At 36.0% G+C, this 14,586-nt stretch overlaps 1 protein-coding gene across 1 annotated transcript in view; it reads right to left on the bottom strand.

The window, feature by feature from the left end:
- ATP8A1 (ATPase phospholipid transporting 8A1) overlaps window positions 1-14,586 on the bottom strand; it is a 282,797-nt gene that overhangs the window by 166,352 nt on the left and 101,859 nt on the right. The window contains 1 exon segment of the mRNA XM_020990843.2: window positions 8,249-8,293. Coding sequence (XP_020846502.1) covers window positions 8,249-8,293 — 45 coding nt within the window.

Here is a 14,586-nt window from a genome sequence, read left to right as displayed (position 1 = left end):
CTATCTATCTATCTATCTATCTATCTATCTATCTGTCTATCTATCTATCTATCTACTTGGGTACTTCTTGACAGACAATACTAAATGGAATCCCTGAGGAGTGGGAAAAGAAGGTTGGATAAAAGTACACACACACATACACACACACACAAATTATTTTATTATTAAAGTATTAAATACATTTATATTAAATTATACAATTAAATTATACAATTTTTATTAATTAATATATTTATTAAATAATATATTTATAAATATACACAATTATATGAATATATTAAATTATAAAATTATTAGAATAAAATATATTACATATTTATATATAAATATGCACTTTTCATAACACACATATAAATAGTTACTATTTATTTATGGGAAACACTGCATTTCAATTCAAACTTAATTTGTTAACTTAAGCTAATTTATTATCTGCTATAAGGTATAAGGTCCTTGAGGGGATGGACTATTTAGTTTTTCTTTGTATCTCCAGCACTAAGCACAGTGCCTAACACATAGTAGGAGCTTAATAAAGACTGATGAGTAAAATATTTATTAAGAAGCTACCACCTACTTGGCACTGTGCCAAACATTCCTGTTACCTATACAACAAAACAACAATTTCACACAGTAGATAGAGATCTGGTATTGAACCTGGAAATATGAGGTTCAACTTGACATATGCTGGCTGGGTAGCACTGGCACATCAGTTAACCTCAAAGTGATCTAGGCAATGATCTATGACTGGAAGTTACAAAGAAGGTCCAACCTGCAATAACAAGGTGTGTTTCCTAATCTAGGAGTTCCCTATACCAATGTAATCACAGAATTAGTCTCTATTCCTATCTCTCTGCAATTCATACATTGCTTCATAAAGCAGTATCCTTTTATTTTAAAAAGCAGTACTTTATATAACACTCTCACATGCTCGATGGAGCAATTGTCCAACACCCACAAAATCACAGTTCTGGCCCTTATCCCTGTCTTCTGCAACAATACAGAACATAAGTATTTGAGATGTATCATCTATGTCAGTTACATGAAATATAAATAGGTTTGTATTTTATCAAAATGAGGGATAGCTATACATAATCTGAAAGTTTAAAAACCAATATCTCAGATCTTATAGATGCCAATGAGTGTGAAAGTTCAGAACTGGAAGTATAACCTTTTGAAAATCCTCTATGTTGGCAAATCTTTGTCCTTTAAAGATGATTATTTATGTATTTTCATCAGCAAAAGCCACTTAGAGCCATGACTAGTATATAAACAAGATGATCTTACTAACCAATACTGGTTTTGGCCAAAAAGAAGTTAAGATTATATGAGAATGGGACAGATCTCCTTGTATAGCTCCAAAGATGTCTCTGAACCTTCTCAAAGAATGTTCTGAAAATGTCCTGAGTAATGGCAGCCCCTTTGGAATAAGAGCCTCAACTTCCCAAGGTGAACTTTTTGAAATCTAACAATTGTTTGTATTTATGACTTCTAACATGTTTATTAAAAATTAACTCTCAGTTTTTCATAGTGGATAGAGACCTGGTCTTGAACCCAGAAAGACCTAGGTTCAACCTCACACATACTGGCTGAGTAGCACTTGACACGTCAATTAATCTCAAAGTGCTCTAGGCAACTTTCTATGACTAGAAGTTACACAGAAAGTGCCAACCTATAGCTATATCTTGCATCTCTTATTGTGATGCCATTCAAAATACACAGACACTAAATAGCTAGTCACCAAAGACTCAAAGCAATCTATCTGGAAGATTATATTCCTCAATTATTTAATTCTTCTTGATGGATTTCTACAAAGTTAAAGTAGGTTGTATAGGTATGACAACATGGAAATTAGGGGGAGAAGTCTTACTTATAACCGGAAATAAATGGAATTCTAAATTTCCAAAATTTTAGTAAGATAAAAATAAACTAATACCATCAAATCCTAAAGAAGTAAGATCCTAAAACATGCAAAATAAGAAAAAAATGCTTAATCAAGGCTAACCTATGCATGCTATTGCAATGACCACTAGGGGTCCAACAAGTGCCACGCAGATCCTATGTGCATTAGTAAACAAACCTAAGAACTGATGATTTCTCACAAAAGGCACCTAGCACAGTCATTTCCTAGTGCTGTGTCCTTTACTAGGAGCTGATATGACTTTGAAGCAGGTCATCTACTTTTAAAACTTAATATGCATCTAGGACAGTGGTTCTGAAACTTTTTTGGTCTATAGATCATCTTCAGTATGACAAAAGATACCATGGGCTACTGATCTACTATTTGCCACTGCAAATAAAACACACACACACACACACACACACACACCCCTCACTAGAATTAATGGAAAAAAATGATATCAAGGATATATTCTATTTGGTTTTTTAAAAATAAACATCTTAAGTAAATTCTTCGTTAGAAACAATTTCCACCCCACAAAAATTCAGACTGATTAAACATGCTTTTCACTGTAATTAATTATATCAAAAAAAGCAATATAACATCCAATCACTGGTTATGGACTTAGAAATGGTATTATTATACTGAAATTTGAAAAAAGCATGGACATAAAAATTTCATAAGCATCAACACCACAAGAACGGCCTATAGATCAAATGGTGAAGCTTTGTGGGACAACATACTTTAAGAATCACTAATCTAGAGAACTTTGGGGCACAGATCAAAGATATAACTGAGGGATAGGAAAAGAGGGCTGAATAAAGGTACATACTTTTCACTGTAATTATATCTATTATATATATATATATATGGGTTTATGTATTATATATGTAAAACTTCAGTATAACTGAAGTCATTGGTCATACATCAGCTTCAAATGCTTTCATTATAGCAAATTCTTTTGTAACTATATTCAATTAATGAACTCAAAGGACAGCAGAGTCATGGTAATATATGACATGGTTGCTATTTATTTCTAGTAAACTCTGCATTTCAAATCAAATTAAGTACTTAAATTACCGACACATATTTAGGAGATATTCTTTTGTAGTGTACCTGAATTTTAACTTCACATTTGGAACATTTCCTGGAATATAATGGTTCAAGTCAATTGCATGTATCTACTATGGATTGTTTATGTTCAAAATGAACTGGCCTTCCTATAGGAAAGTCTCACTACTGAATCATATTAAGAACATGCACTTAAGAGTTGTATTCCCAACAGACATTGATGGCCTTGGACTGAGCCATCAGCAGCCACTAATATTCATCCATATTGGAGCCAAATGGAGAAATCTGCAGAAAGACTGAGTTTAAGGAGAATGTCTATGGCCATAGAATAGACCCAAGTTAACTGGGTTCAATAAGGATCACACTTATGACCTTGGCCATTAGAAATGAGATTTGGGAAACTGAAAGTAAACTGTGGTTATACACAGGCAAAGGAATGAAGCTGCTATTTCATTAGTTAGGGAACTCCTAGATGGGAGCTCCCATTGCATTAACCAATGCAAGTTGGCTCCTTCTCTGCAACTCATAGTCTTAGAGAGCTTCCCAGAGCACTGGGAGATTAAATGACTTGTCCATGGTCATAGTCAGTATCTATCATAGCTTTGAAGCTGGCTATCTATCCACTGAACCATACTGCCTCTTTAATTGGTATGTACATGATGTTTTCAAATTTGACATGTGGCTTTGTCCCTTATGCTGATCTTGTTATGAGTTCAATTTTTATTACTGCTATTCCAAAAAATAAAGATGGGTGAAAATAATTAATCAGGAGAGCTTTAGGTTAGAGGGGGAAGGGCACGAAGAAAGGTGTCCACAAAGATATGCCAGGCCTGATTTCATAGACAGGGCAGGTACAACACAAGCAGAGACTAGCAGAAGACAGTACAAGTAATTCATGGGAGACAATATTCAAGATGAGTCAGCAACAAAACCTATGGTCTCATATGTTCAAGCAGAAATGCACAAAGCATTTGTCAAATTCAAGATCAAAATTGCAAGAAGGATAATTTGACCTTGTAAGCATTACTGAACCTCAGCAGGATGGAATATATTCCCAGAATATGGCTCTATGAGATCATATCATTTGCAAAAAAAAAAAAAAGGTGGCAGTGGAGTATCTTGGTATATTAAGAAAATATCTTCATATGAAAAAAATTCAATAACCTAATGGGGAAAACATGATAGAGAGCACTGAGATGATGAACCATAGAAGCAGAAGCAGAATGGATGTTGTGATAGTAACTTACTGTAGACCATTTGGCTATTGAGAGGAACTGAATGAAGATTTTGTGCAACATCAAACAGCTCTTATGATGGTGTGTTATACCAGGTAATGGAGTTGTCAATAATCTCAATATCTCTAGTGTCTTCTTTCAGCCAACAGAAGAACATCAGATTAATCAGTGATGTAACTGTAACTAGCCTTAATGATAATTTTGGCCTTCAGAAGGTGAAGGAAAGAGCAAAAGGACTGCTGTTCTGCCCAACAAGGAGAAACTGGTAGCTGATATTGGAAGTGAAGGAAACTTGGGGTCAAGCAATCACTCTATCGTAGACATTGGGAAAGAAAGAAAAGGGAAACTGGAAATAGTTTTACATGGACCCTAGTTTTTTGCAGGGAAATATTTCAAGGGATTGGGGGGTAGGGGGAAGGCAGTATTCAATGACCTGATTTTTGAAGGGAGAGTTGTTATCCCAAGGTCACGAGAATGAAAACTTGAAAATACAGTAAGAGGAGGAAATGTATAAAGAGACCAATGTAGCTTCCAAAGAGAACACAGAGACCAATTCACATTTTTAAAAGACAGGTAAAGAATTATTATAAGCAAGAACAAATACTTAAGATAACTGCAAAAGAGGAGCAAAATTCTGTTAAAGAAATAGTGTCAGGTATGTCAAATCCCAGAATGAGAAATGACAAGTTTTCCTTTTTTTTTTTTTAACATAGCTTTGAGATAAGAGGAGAAGCAAAGAGGGGCCAGGATATACAAATAAGGTGTTGGAATTGACTGAATGGTCAAACCAAACCAAAAGAATAATTATTAATAGCTCAATAACAACTGGGAATGGACTCTAGTGGAATGCCTCCAGGATATATCATTGACCCTGTGCTAGTTTGCATTTTTATCAGTGATGTAAGTGAATTAATAGAAGGCATATTTGTCAAATTTGCAAATGACATAAAGCTGGGAAGGAGAACCAATTTGATAGATGACAAGAGGTAGAATCCAAAAGGAAGCTTGTGGTTAATGAAATAAAATAAGATTTAATAGGGACAAATTTAAGGTTCTATACTTCGGTTTAAAAAAAATCAGAAAGTATAGGATGGGGAGGTACAGCTAGAAAACAGTTCTTCTGAAAATGATCTGAGAGTTTTAGTAGACTACAAGGTCACTCTAAGTCAGCAGAGGGATATGACAGCCAAAAAAAGACATTACCATCTGAGGCTGTGTTTAAAGAGGTATAGTACTGAAAACAAGGGAGGTAACAGTTCTACTGCAGTACGCTCTCATCAGCACCCGTCTGAAATATAATATTCAGTTGTAGGTACCATATTTTAGGAAGACCACTAATAAATAGGAGGGCATCCAGAGGAGAGTGACTTAGAAAGTAAACTGGGTCTATCTGGCTTGGAAATAGAAGGCCTGGTACTGGGGGGTGAGCAGAGGGGTATGAGTAAATGATAGCAGTTTTCAAATATCTGAAGGGCTATTGTAGAAATGGGTTTAGAATAAATTTGTTTGGGCTCTGAGGGTAGATCCAAGAGCAACAATGGAACCAGAAGAATGAGATTTAAACTTTATGTGTAAAAACACTGTCCTCATAGTCAGAGCCGTTTAAAACTGAAGGAGGCTAGCTCAGTAGGGAGCAGGCTAGAAAAAGAGTTATTCAAAGCCGGAATGAGCATTTGCTGAGGATGCTACAGAGATGAGATTCTTGGTCAAGGATGGATGGAACTAGAGGGGCACTGAGGTCCCTTCCAACACTGAGATTCTGTATGTTTGTAGTTCTTAGAATTTAAAGTTATGTTAATAGTGATATAAATATGGCAAAAGGTCTTCCAGTGTTTGGTGTCTATCTTATAAATATTATAATTTATGCCTATTACTAACAAGTTCATGATTATTATCAGTCCAGCGGAATATTTGTAAGTATTTAAGGGAAAATAGTGACTATTAGACATTACAATATATTTGTTTTAAAATAAAAGAGTCTGAGTGTTTTCAGAAAGCTTCCTTTAAGAGTCTGGAAAAAAACAAATTACAGGCTAGACTAAATTATACAATATCTTTCAAACTACTGTCTGATGATATGGAAGCAAATGAGCAAATGTTTTCCTTTTGAAGTGATCTAAGCAATTCTAATATTAACCTGATGATGTTATTATTCAGTATTCAAGCTAAGAATGATGACGATGATAATGATGATGATGAAGAATAACATTTACATAACACTTTAAGGTTGACAAAAAGCTTTACAAATATTATCTCATTTGATCCTTGCAATAAGTCTGGGAAGTAGGTGCTATTATTACACTCATTTTGCTGATGATGAAGAAACTGAGGCAGATAGAGGTTAAATGACTTGTCCAGAGCTGCACAGCTTGTAACTGTTAACTGGTAAGGCCAGATCTGGTCAGCTCTTTTTGACTCCAGGTTCAGCACTCTCTCTACTGTGCTACTTAGCTACTCTGACCTTTATTAGGAAGAACTAAACACATCAAAATTTCCATCAGCTAAGCATTTATAAACCTGATTAGTAGCAACTTGACTATTACCCTATTGTGGGCATTAGAATAGCACCTACCTTATAGAATTGTTGTGAGGTTAAAATAAGATTTTGAAAAAAGCTCTGCAAGTATTAAGTCCTATAAAGATGTTAGCTATAATTATACAAATTGTTAGGAAAACAAAGACAAAAAAAATTAATACTAGAAACCTGAAAGTAGAACAAAGTTTTAATTGGAATCTCATAAGTGCTGAGGTTTGCAAATGGTTCAGTGTTAGTACGATTAGTCAGTTAGTTATCAACATATTTGAGTCATCCACAAATGCTAAGATACTCCAGAAAGTTTTAAAAATAACAAGAATGAGTCACTATGGACGTAGGTGTCAACATTTAGGAAACCGGCAGCAATGAACTTGAACATGCTGAATCATTAGCTGACACATGAACCATAGCTGTCACTGTAATTGTCACTAAGTACTTGTAGGTTCACTTTAGCTTCATTTTACCAGAGAAAAATATCTTTTTGCCTGACTGTGGCATTTCTGTGATCAATATTTAAATATATATTTACAGCCTGATATCATAAACATGTCATTTATTGCAGTCACACACAATGTATTCCTTTCTATTGGTGTTTAAGGAACCTTGTTACTTTAATTCTACATGTAATCTACAGTAGCAGTTAGTACATTTTAAAAACAAGTTAAAATCAATTGAATAATTTAAGTCAGTGAGAAGTGGGAGAAAATGCTTTGGAAAACTATAAGCATTCAGGTGAAACCAAGAAAATTCAATACTCACCTAAAAACCCCCCAACTTCTTCTTTTTGGGGTGATATCACAAAAGAAATGTGGAACCATTTGTTTAACCTAATATACCAGTGTCCATTTTCTAAAATATAAATTTCATTAGATTTTATAGAAAGTTATCAGGTCTTTCCTAAACTTCTTCTATGAGCTAATCATCCATAATGATTATCGTGTTAAACATATTTATGACGATTATGGTGTAAAAAGCATGCAGAGAAGGTAGACAGCACTCACTCACACGCACATGGTTTGCAAACTATGGTAATGATGACAGAAAGTGGCAATGATGGGTTTATTAGACATTTTGAAGAGTTTTTATGTTAAGGTTACAAAAACTAAATAATACAGAGAATGGGAAATTTGAATTTCCATATTTCTAAATCCCTCCCAGATGCATTTATCACAGATACATAAGATTTTCATATTAGTGAGCTACGCAATGTAATGCTTCAGAGATTCCACCATTAAATTTGTAAAATGACCAAAGACTGTAACCAGAAACAATGACTACATATTATAGTAAATATCCAATGAATTCTGAGGAAAATCTACCTCACAGAATTACAGTCTATCCACTACCCTGCTTTGCTCAGAGAGAGAGAGAGAGAGAGAAAGAGAGAGAGAGAGAGAGAGAGAGAGAGAGAGAGAGAGAGAGAGAGAGAGAGAGAAAGGTGGTAAAAAATGATAGGATGCAAACATTTTAAAGAAATAAAAACTGAAAGTATGAAAGATCTTTAGGGCTTACCAATCTTCAGTAGAGTACCCATAATCCTCAGGCTCGGGGAAATGGCTTCATAGAGAGCAAAAAAGGAAGAATAAAAAAAGAGGGAAAATAATCACAGAAAGGCTAAAAAAAAGGAAAGAATGAATAAAGGTATTGAAAGATGACTATTAAAGTTAAGGAAGAGAATTTTTAGTAAATTTCAAAAGAATGGTTGTTAATAATAACAAGTAGATCAAGATAACATATAATATCTAATTGATGGAGTCTTAAACATGCAAGATTATTGAGATATAGTCTCTGACAACCAAGAAGTTCACTGATATTTAAAATACAAGTAATTTTGAATAGGACATCCCCTACAGACACATATACATATGCATCCAAACCCATACTAATTTATATGGCCAAATGCAAACAGTTGGCCTTCTAAGTTTGTTGGTGGCTAAAGTCAGTTGACAAAATAATCAAATAAATAATACAACCAAGATAAAGCAAGGATTCATTAGTGAGACATAAACATGCATTACTATGGGACATTTTGTCAGATTACAAATTTCCTTATTCTTATTTGAAGAGATACTTTCAAGACCCTAGGGTGACATACGTATAATAAATTAACTACATTTCTTGATTGCATAAAGCAAAGATATTAACACAATTCTATTTTATCATAAAATTAACATCTTACACCAAATTACCAGTCAAAATATTTCCACTGTAGCAGTAATTTACTACATGAAACCTTTAACTTCAAATACTTAATGTGTTCAAAGTGCCTCATTACTCTCATATACAATATGTACTAGTGACGTCTACTACAGTAAAAGTTAACTATTTGATTAATTTTTTCAACAAATATTTAGTTTTGAACACAGGAACAGTTCCTAAGTAAACAGCGTGAGGACAGAAATAGTCTCTGTAACATCAAAAAATTTATTTCAATTTCTGGGATTAAAAATGACTCAATATTTTTCATCCGATGACATTAACAATAGAAGTGTCACAGAATTTAAAAAGAAACCAAATATATCACTTTTTAGGAATAAAGTTTAAGATAAGCTGAAGAAAAGAAAACAAAAGGCAAAGATTATGGCTCAAAATCTTATTCGATTTTGCTTAATGATATTTCAAATGATTCTGGAGGAAAGGGATTTGGTTCTTTAAGAAGCTGATGGCTAGGATGCTGTTATCTTTTCTGTCTCTTTAATGCCTGGGTAATTTTCCTCCTTTCCATTTAGCCAAATCAGCCTTGATCACTCCAGTATTTCTCGGACTTCTAAATTTCATAACTCTCTCCCTCTTCCCACATTAGTTGCATAGAAGCTCCTCATCAGATCTTCTGACTACTAATCTAGTGTTCCTCTCTTCCAGGATCATCTTACCTTCCCACCTTCAACACACACTTAACCAGCTCTCATCACTCCACCCTGCCCTGTTTGGAGTCTATTAGCATATTCCCTGGATATTGTCATTTAAACACTATTCTCACAAATGCCCTCAGCTCCACTGTTTCATTATCTTCTTGCTGTACCCATCCAAGATCCTGAATTATCCCTTACCTTCCACTTCCTCTGTTGCTGCCTAAACCTAAACCTAAAAATAAGTAACAAAGCCATGCTTAACTAGCTTATTACAAACTCATGCTAGCTAGCTTCAAATGGGTGTTTACTGATGCTTAGTGGTCCGTGTCTTCTTTCCTTTTTCTTCTTATCCTACCATTTTCAATTTGCCCAACACTCTTTCAATAAACTCTCACTTTATTCAAAAGTCATAGTTCCATACTCTCTCAGTCTTGATGTTCTTTCTTCCATTCTTGGCAGACTGGCCACTCCTTTACTCATGTGAGCAAATTCAAGTCAACAGGCAAAAATACTTATTTTTCCCCCTTTGCATCTAGATGGGGAAATTATTTTCCCCCCTTTGCATCTAGATGGAGAAACAGAATGCTGAGATGGAAATGATGACTTCATCTCAGAATTCATAATAGAAAAGGAAAGGAAATCTAGGAAGAGTCTGACATACAACCTCATATTTAGGAGATCCCAAAAGGTTAAAAGGATATCATGACCTAAAATTCCTCAGAAGTCAGCTATTAGGGTTGAGAGTAGCAGTATGGATGGCAAGCTCTTAAGGATAAAATTCTGGCCAGGCACGGTAGTACATGCCCATAATCCCTGCTACAAGGGAAGACTGGGGCTGGTGAATCACAAATTTGGGGGTCATACGGATAAAGCCATTAGGGTTTCCTTACTAAGTCCAGCACTAGTATAATGAAACTCTGAGAGCAGAGGGTCACTAGTCTGCCAAAGGAGTGGGGAATCAGCCATGACTGGAAAAGTAGAGTAGGTTAACTTTTCTGTGCCAATCAGGGCTGTGAGGGGCTGCTGTACATGCATCCAGCTGAGGAGACAGGAGAAAGAAAAGGAGGGGAGGGGAGGAGAAGGGAGAGGTAAGGGGGATAGAAGAGAGCAGAGGGGAAGAGAAGGAGAGGAGAGGAAAGAGAACATATCAGGAGGAGAGGGAAAGGGAGAGGGAGTGAGAGATGGAGAGGGAGAAGAGAGGAGAGGAGAGGAATGGAGAGAAGCAGAGAGTGAAATTCTGAAAGCACAAAGAGAAGCAGTTCTATGAAGAAGGAATCGGATGTTGTACAGGGAACTCAACAAGCAGTTCTGAATTTGCAGACACAGGCACAGGATATGGAAGGAGGGTAGATAAAGAACAGACAAATATTAAAAAAAAAGGAAAGAAAGAAAAAAGAAAACCATGGCAGGGCTTTGTAAGGACAGTGTCAGTAGCACTAATACTCAAAATGAGCTGACACCTGGAGGCAGCCAGATGGCGCAGTAGACAGAGCACTGTCCCTGGAGTCAGGAGGACCTGACTTCAAATCCGGTCTCAGACCAGACATTTGACATTTACTAGCTGTGTGACCCTGGGCAAGTCACATAACCCCAACTGCCTCACTAAAAATTTAAAAAAAAATTTTTAAATAAGCTGACATTGGCAAGAATATCTAAGGACAAAAACGGGTGTTTTTCTTCTTAAAAAAGGCTATATTGGTACCAAGGCTTAAAGAGAGAAAACTGCTGCATGGAGTAAATGGGACAAAATTATAATGGACAATGGATAAAAGATGACTCCTCATGTTTTATTTTGGCACTGGAGAGAACAAAAAATGGCTTCTGGGGAAATGAAACCCAAGGTAACTGGAGAGGTAGTAGGTAAACAGCTAACTGCCTTCTTGAAATTCAGTTATCAAGCCTCAGTGAACACAATCCCAAGGTACAAAAAACAAGAACAACAAACAACAACAACAACAACAAAAACTGGCAGGCGTTTAAGTGTCTAAGTGTCAGTGATTCCTAGAAGATTTTGAAGATTGTGAGAGAAATTAAAGGACTCAAGAAGGAAAAAGTCTCTATTTTTAAAAAATGGGTCAGTGAGCTTGGCTTCATATCCATTACTGTGCCACAGTGTAGCACAAGGGATAGAGAGCTGGGCCTGGAGTTAGGAAGACATGAGGTCAAATCTAGCCTCCAACACTTACTAGCTTTGTGACCCATGGCAATTCACTTAATCTGTCTGCCTCAGTTTCCTCAACTGTAAAATGGGGCTAATAATGGCACCTACATTCCAGGGCTGTTTGTAAAGATCATATGAGATAATATTTTATAAAGTTCCTGGCACTTGAAAGCCATGGAAAAAAATGCTAGTTCTGTTCCTCCTAGAAAGCATTTAAAATACGAAGTAGTGATCACAAAGAGCCAGTATGGCTTTATGAAGAAGAGGTTATGTAAGACTAAATTCATTTTCTTTTCAATACTTGTAGACCAGGGGAAATTAGTAGGTAGTATTTACCAAGATTTTAGCCAAGGATTTGAAAAACTCATTCATGTTAGTCTTGAGGACAAGATGTATAGATGTTGGTTAGATGATAGGTGCATTCAGACCGAAAGAGTAGTCATTAATGTTTCAGTGTCAGTTTGAGAGCAGATGTCTAATGGGCTATTTCCAAGGATTTGTCCTTGGCCCTCTTCCATTTACTATTTTAATCAGTGATTGGTTGACTCTATATAGGGCACCTTCATGAAATTTGCAGACGACATGAAGCTGGGAAAGATAGCTAAGATGCTGAATGTTAGGGTCAAAATCCAAAAAAGATCTTCACAGAACAGAACATTGGGCCAAAATAAAAAATACTAGGTTTCACAGGAACAAACATGATGTCTTACATCTATCTGGCTTTCAAGTCTATGACTAGCGTACTTGGATCAAGCTAAATTCATCTGAAGATATCAGAAGACTTAGTGGTCTACAAACACAATGTGTATGTAATTTCATATGGCAATCAAAAGTAAGTTAGACATATTATACAAGCCAAGGAAAGTATGAGTCAGTTAAATTCAACAAACATTACACCTAGGAGCAAGGCACAATGCTAATCCTGCTATACAGGGCCTCATCAAACAAAGCTGGAGTATTAAGTTCAGTTCTGGGTATATTTTAGGAAGGTCACTGACAAGGACTGGTTGGAGGAACTGGGAATATTTAACCCAGAGAAAGGAAGCTTAGGACAGGCATGCAAGTTATGACCAACTACCTGAAAAACAGTCATACAAAAGAGCTGACTAGATTTGATCTGTTTGGTCCTAAGGGAGCAGAAGTGAAAGCAATGAATGGAAATTGTGAAGAAGTAAATGTCAGGCTTTATGTTGGGAAAGGCTAAAATTAGGGAAATCATCCTCACAGAAGATCACCTCTCATGTGAGGCCACAATGCAAAGGCTACTTTTTACTACTTGTCAGGTATGTTGTAGCAGGGATTCTTGTTTCCATCTGGGTTGGAATACATCATTCCGGAGGTCACTTCTAACTCTGAGATTCTGTGGACAGCTTCCCTCTTCAATTTCTCTCCCTTTGATTTGCGTAATGCTACGTTAGCCTGGGTCTCATCTAAATTCTCTAAATATTTATTTCTCCACCTCCTTTGCTAAGGCCTCTTTTTTCCTTCTGTCCCTGAGGTCAAAAGAATCCTCCTTAAGGTTTCCAGCTGCTCTATCCCTTCTACAGTCTCTCCTTTAAGAACATTATATATTCTTCTGGTTTCAACTACCCTTTCACTTTTGTGTCATCCTGATCCTACTCTCCAACTCACTAACTCTAGCTGCTATTAAAAATTTCCATTTAGATATCCTGCTGTCACTTCAAATTCAATACGTCCAAAATCAAATTTATCATCTGCTCCCAACTTCCCTATTATTGGTAATGATACCACTATTCTCCCTGTCTTAGTTCTTAGGCAAAAGATCTCAGTCAATTTAAAATTCCTCCTCATTCCCTCAGTACTCATATTCAGTCTACAAATTCTGCTGATTTTCCTTCTCTTTCCCATTACCACCACCCTAATTCATCCCCTTACCACCTCATGCGTAGGATGCTAAAAGGATCTTTAACTAGTTTCTCTTCCTCCTCAAAGTTAAAATACACAAAGCTGCCAAATTAATTTCCCTAATTCATTGATTTAATAATTTTATTTACTTGCTCAAAAATCCTTGCTGGCAGCCCATTTGAATGAAATTCCAACTCCTAAACCTAGCATTTAAGGCCCAGTCCATGCTTATCATGTAGTCTTCCTCTGTGAGATTACTTATGACCATATTACATGGCTTTTTCTTTCCCACCTCTCTATCTTTGCTCACGTTATTCTTCTTCCCACCTGCACCATCCATCTAAAGTTCTTTCCTCTTTCCTCTATATTGAAATACTACCTAAACTTCAAAGCACAGGTCAAAGTCCACCTCCTTCGGGAAGGCATCTCAGACAAATCCAGTCTCACCTTATCACCAAATAAGTATTTAACTCCATCATTCTTTTGACAATCATGTACTACTGTCTTCTGAGGTCTTATATTTTTGTCTTATAACTGACTTTTCATGTACATTTATCTTATCTCCTTAACCAAACGGTAAATTCTTTGAAGGCAGGCACATGGCTTTTTTGTATTCCATACAGCATCTAACCCAGAATATATAGCAGGCACTTAATAATTATTCTTGGTTGCTTCACTTTAAGTAGTGCAAGAGATTAGCAGGATACACATTCTTTTAATGTTAAAGACTGTCCTCTAAAAGTCTAGAGCTGCTGGTGAGATATAGTCTTTGCTGGTAGAAATTAAATGCAGCCTGTTCTAGACAGGTTAGCCAAAGCCAGGAATGTCCAGAGCTAACATAATTTGTTAACATGGTCCTTCTGCGAAGCAGATAACTGTCACAGATGGAAAATAGCCAGGAGCTGTGAAAAAATCCTAGGGAAGTCTTCAAATTGAGAAAAAGTCAATATTTAGGTAAGCACGCTTAATAA

The sequence above is a fragment of the Phascolarctos cinereus genome, unplaced genomic scaffold, assembly GCF_003287225.1.
Source record: "Phascolarctos cinereus isolate Bilbo 61053 unplaced genomic scaffold, phaCin_HiC Scaffold_9;HRSCAF=440, whole genome shotgun sequence".
In the NCBI taxonomy this organism is placed as follows: domain Eukaryota; kingdom Metazoa; phylum Chordata; class Mammalia; order Diprotodontia; family Phascolarctidae; genus Phascolarctos; species Phascolarctos cinereus.
Note: the sequence above shows the minus strand (reverse complement) of the source record. Positions and strands in the feature narration are given on the sequence as shown.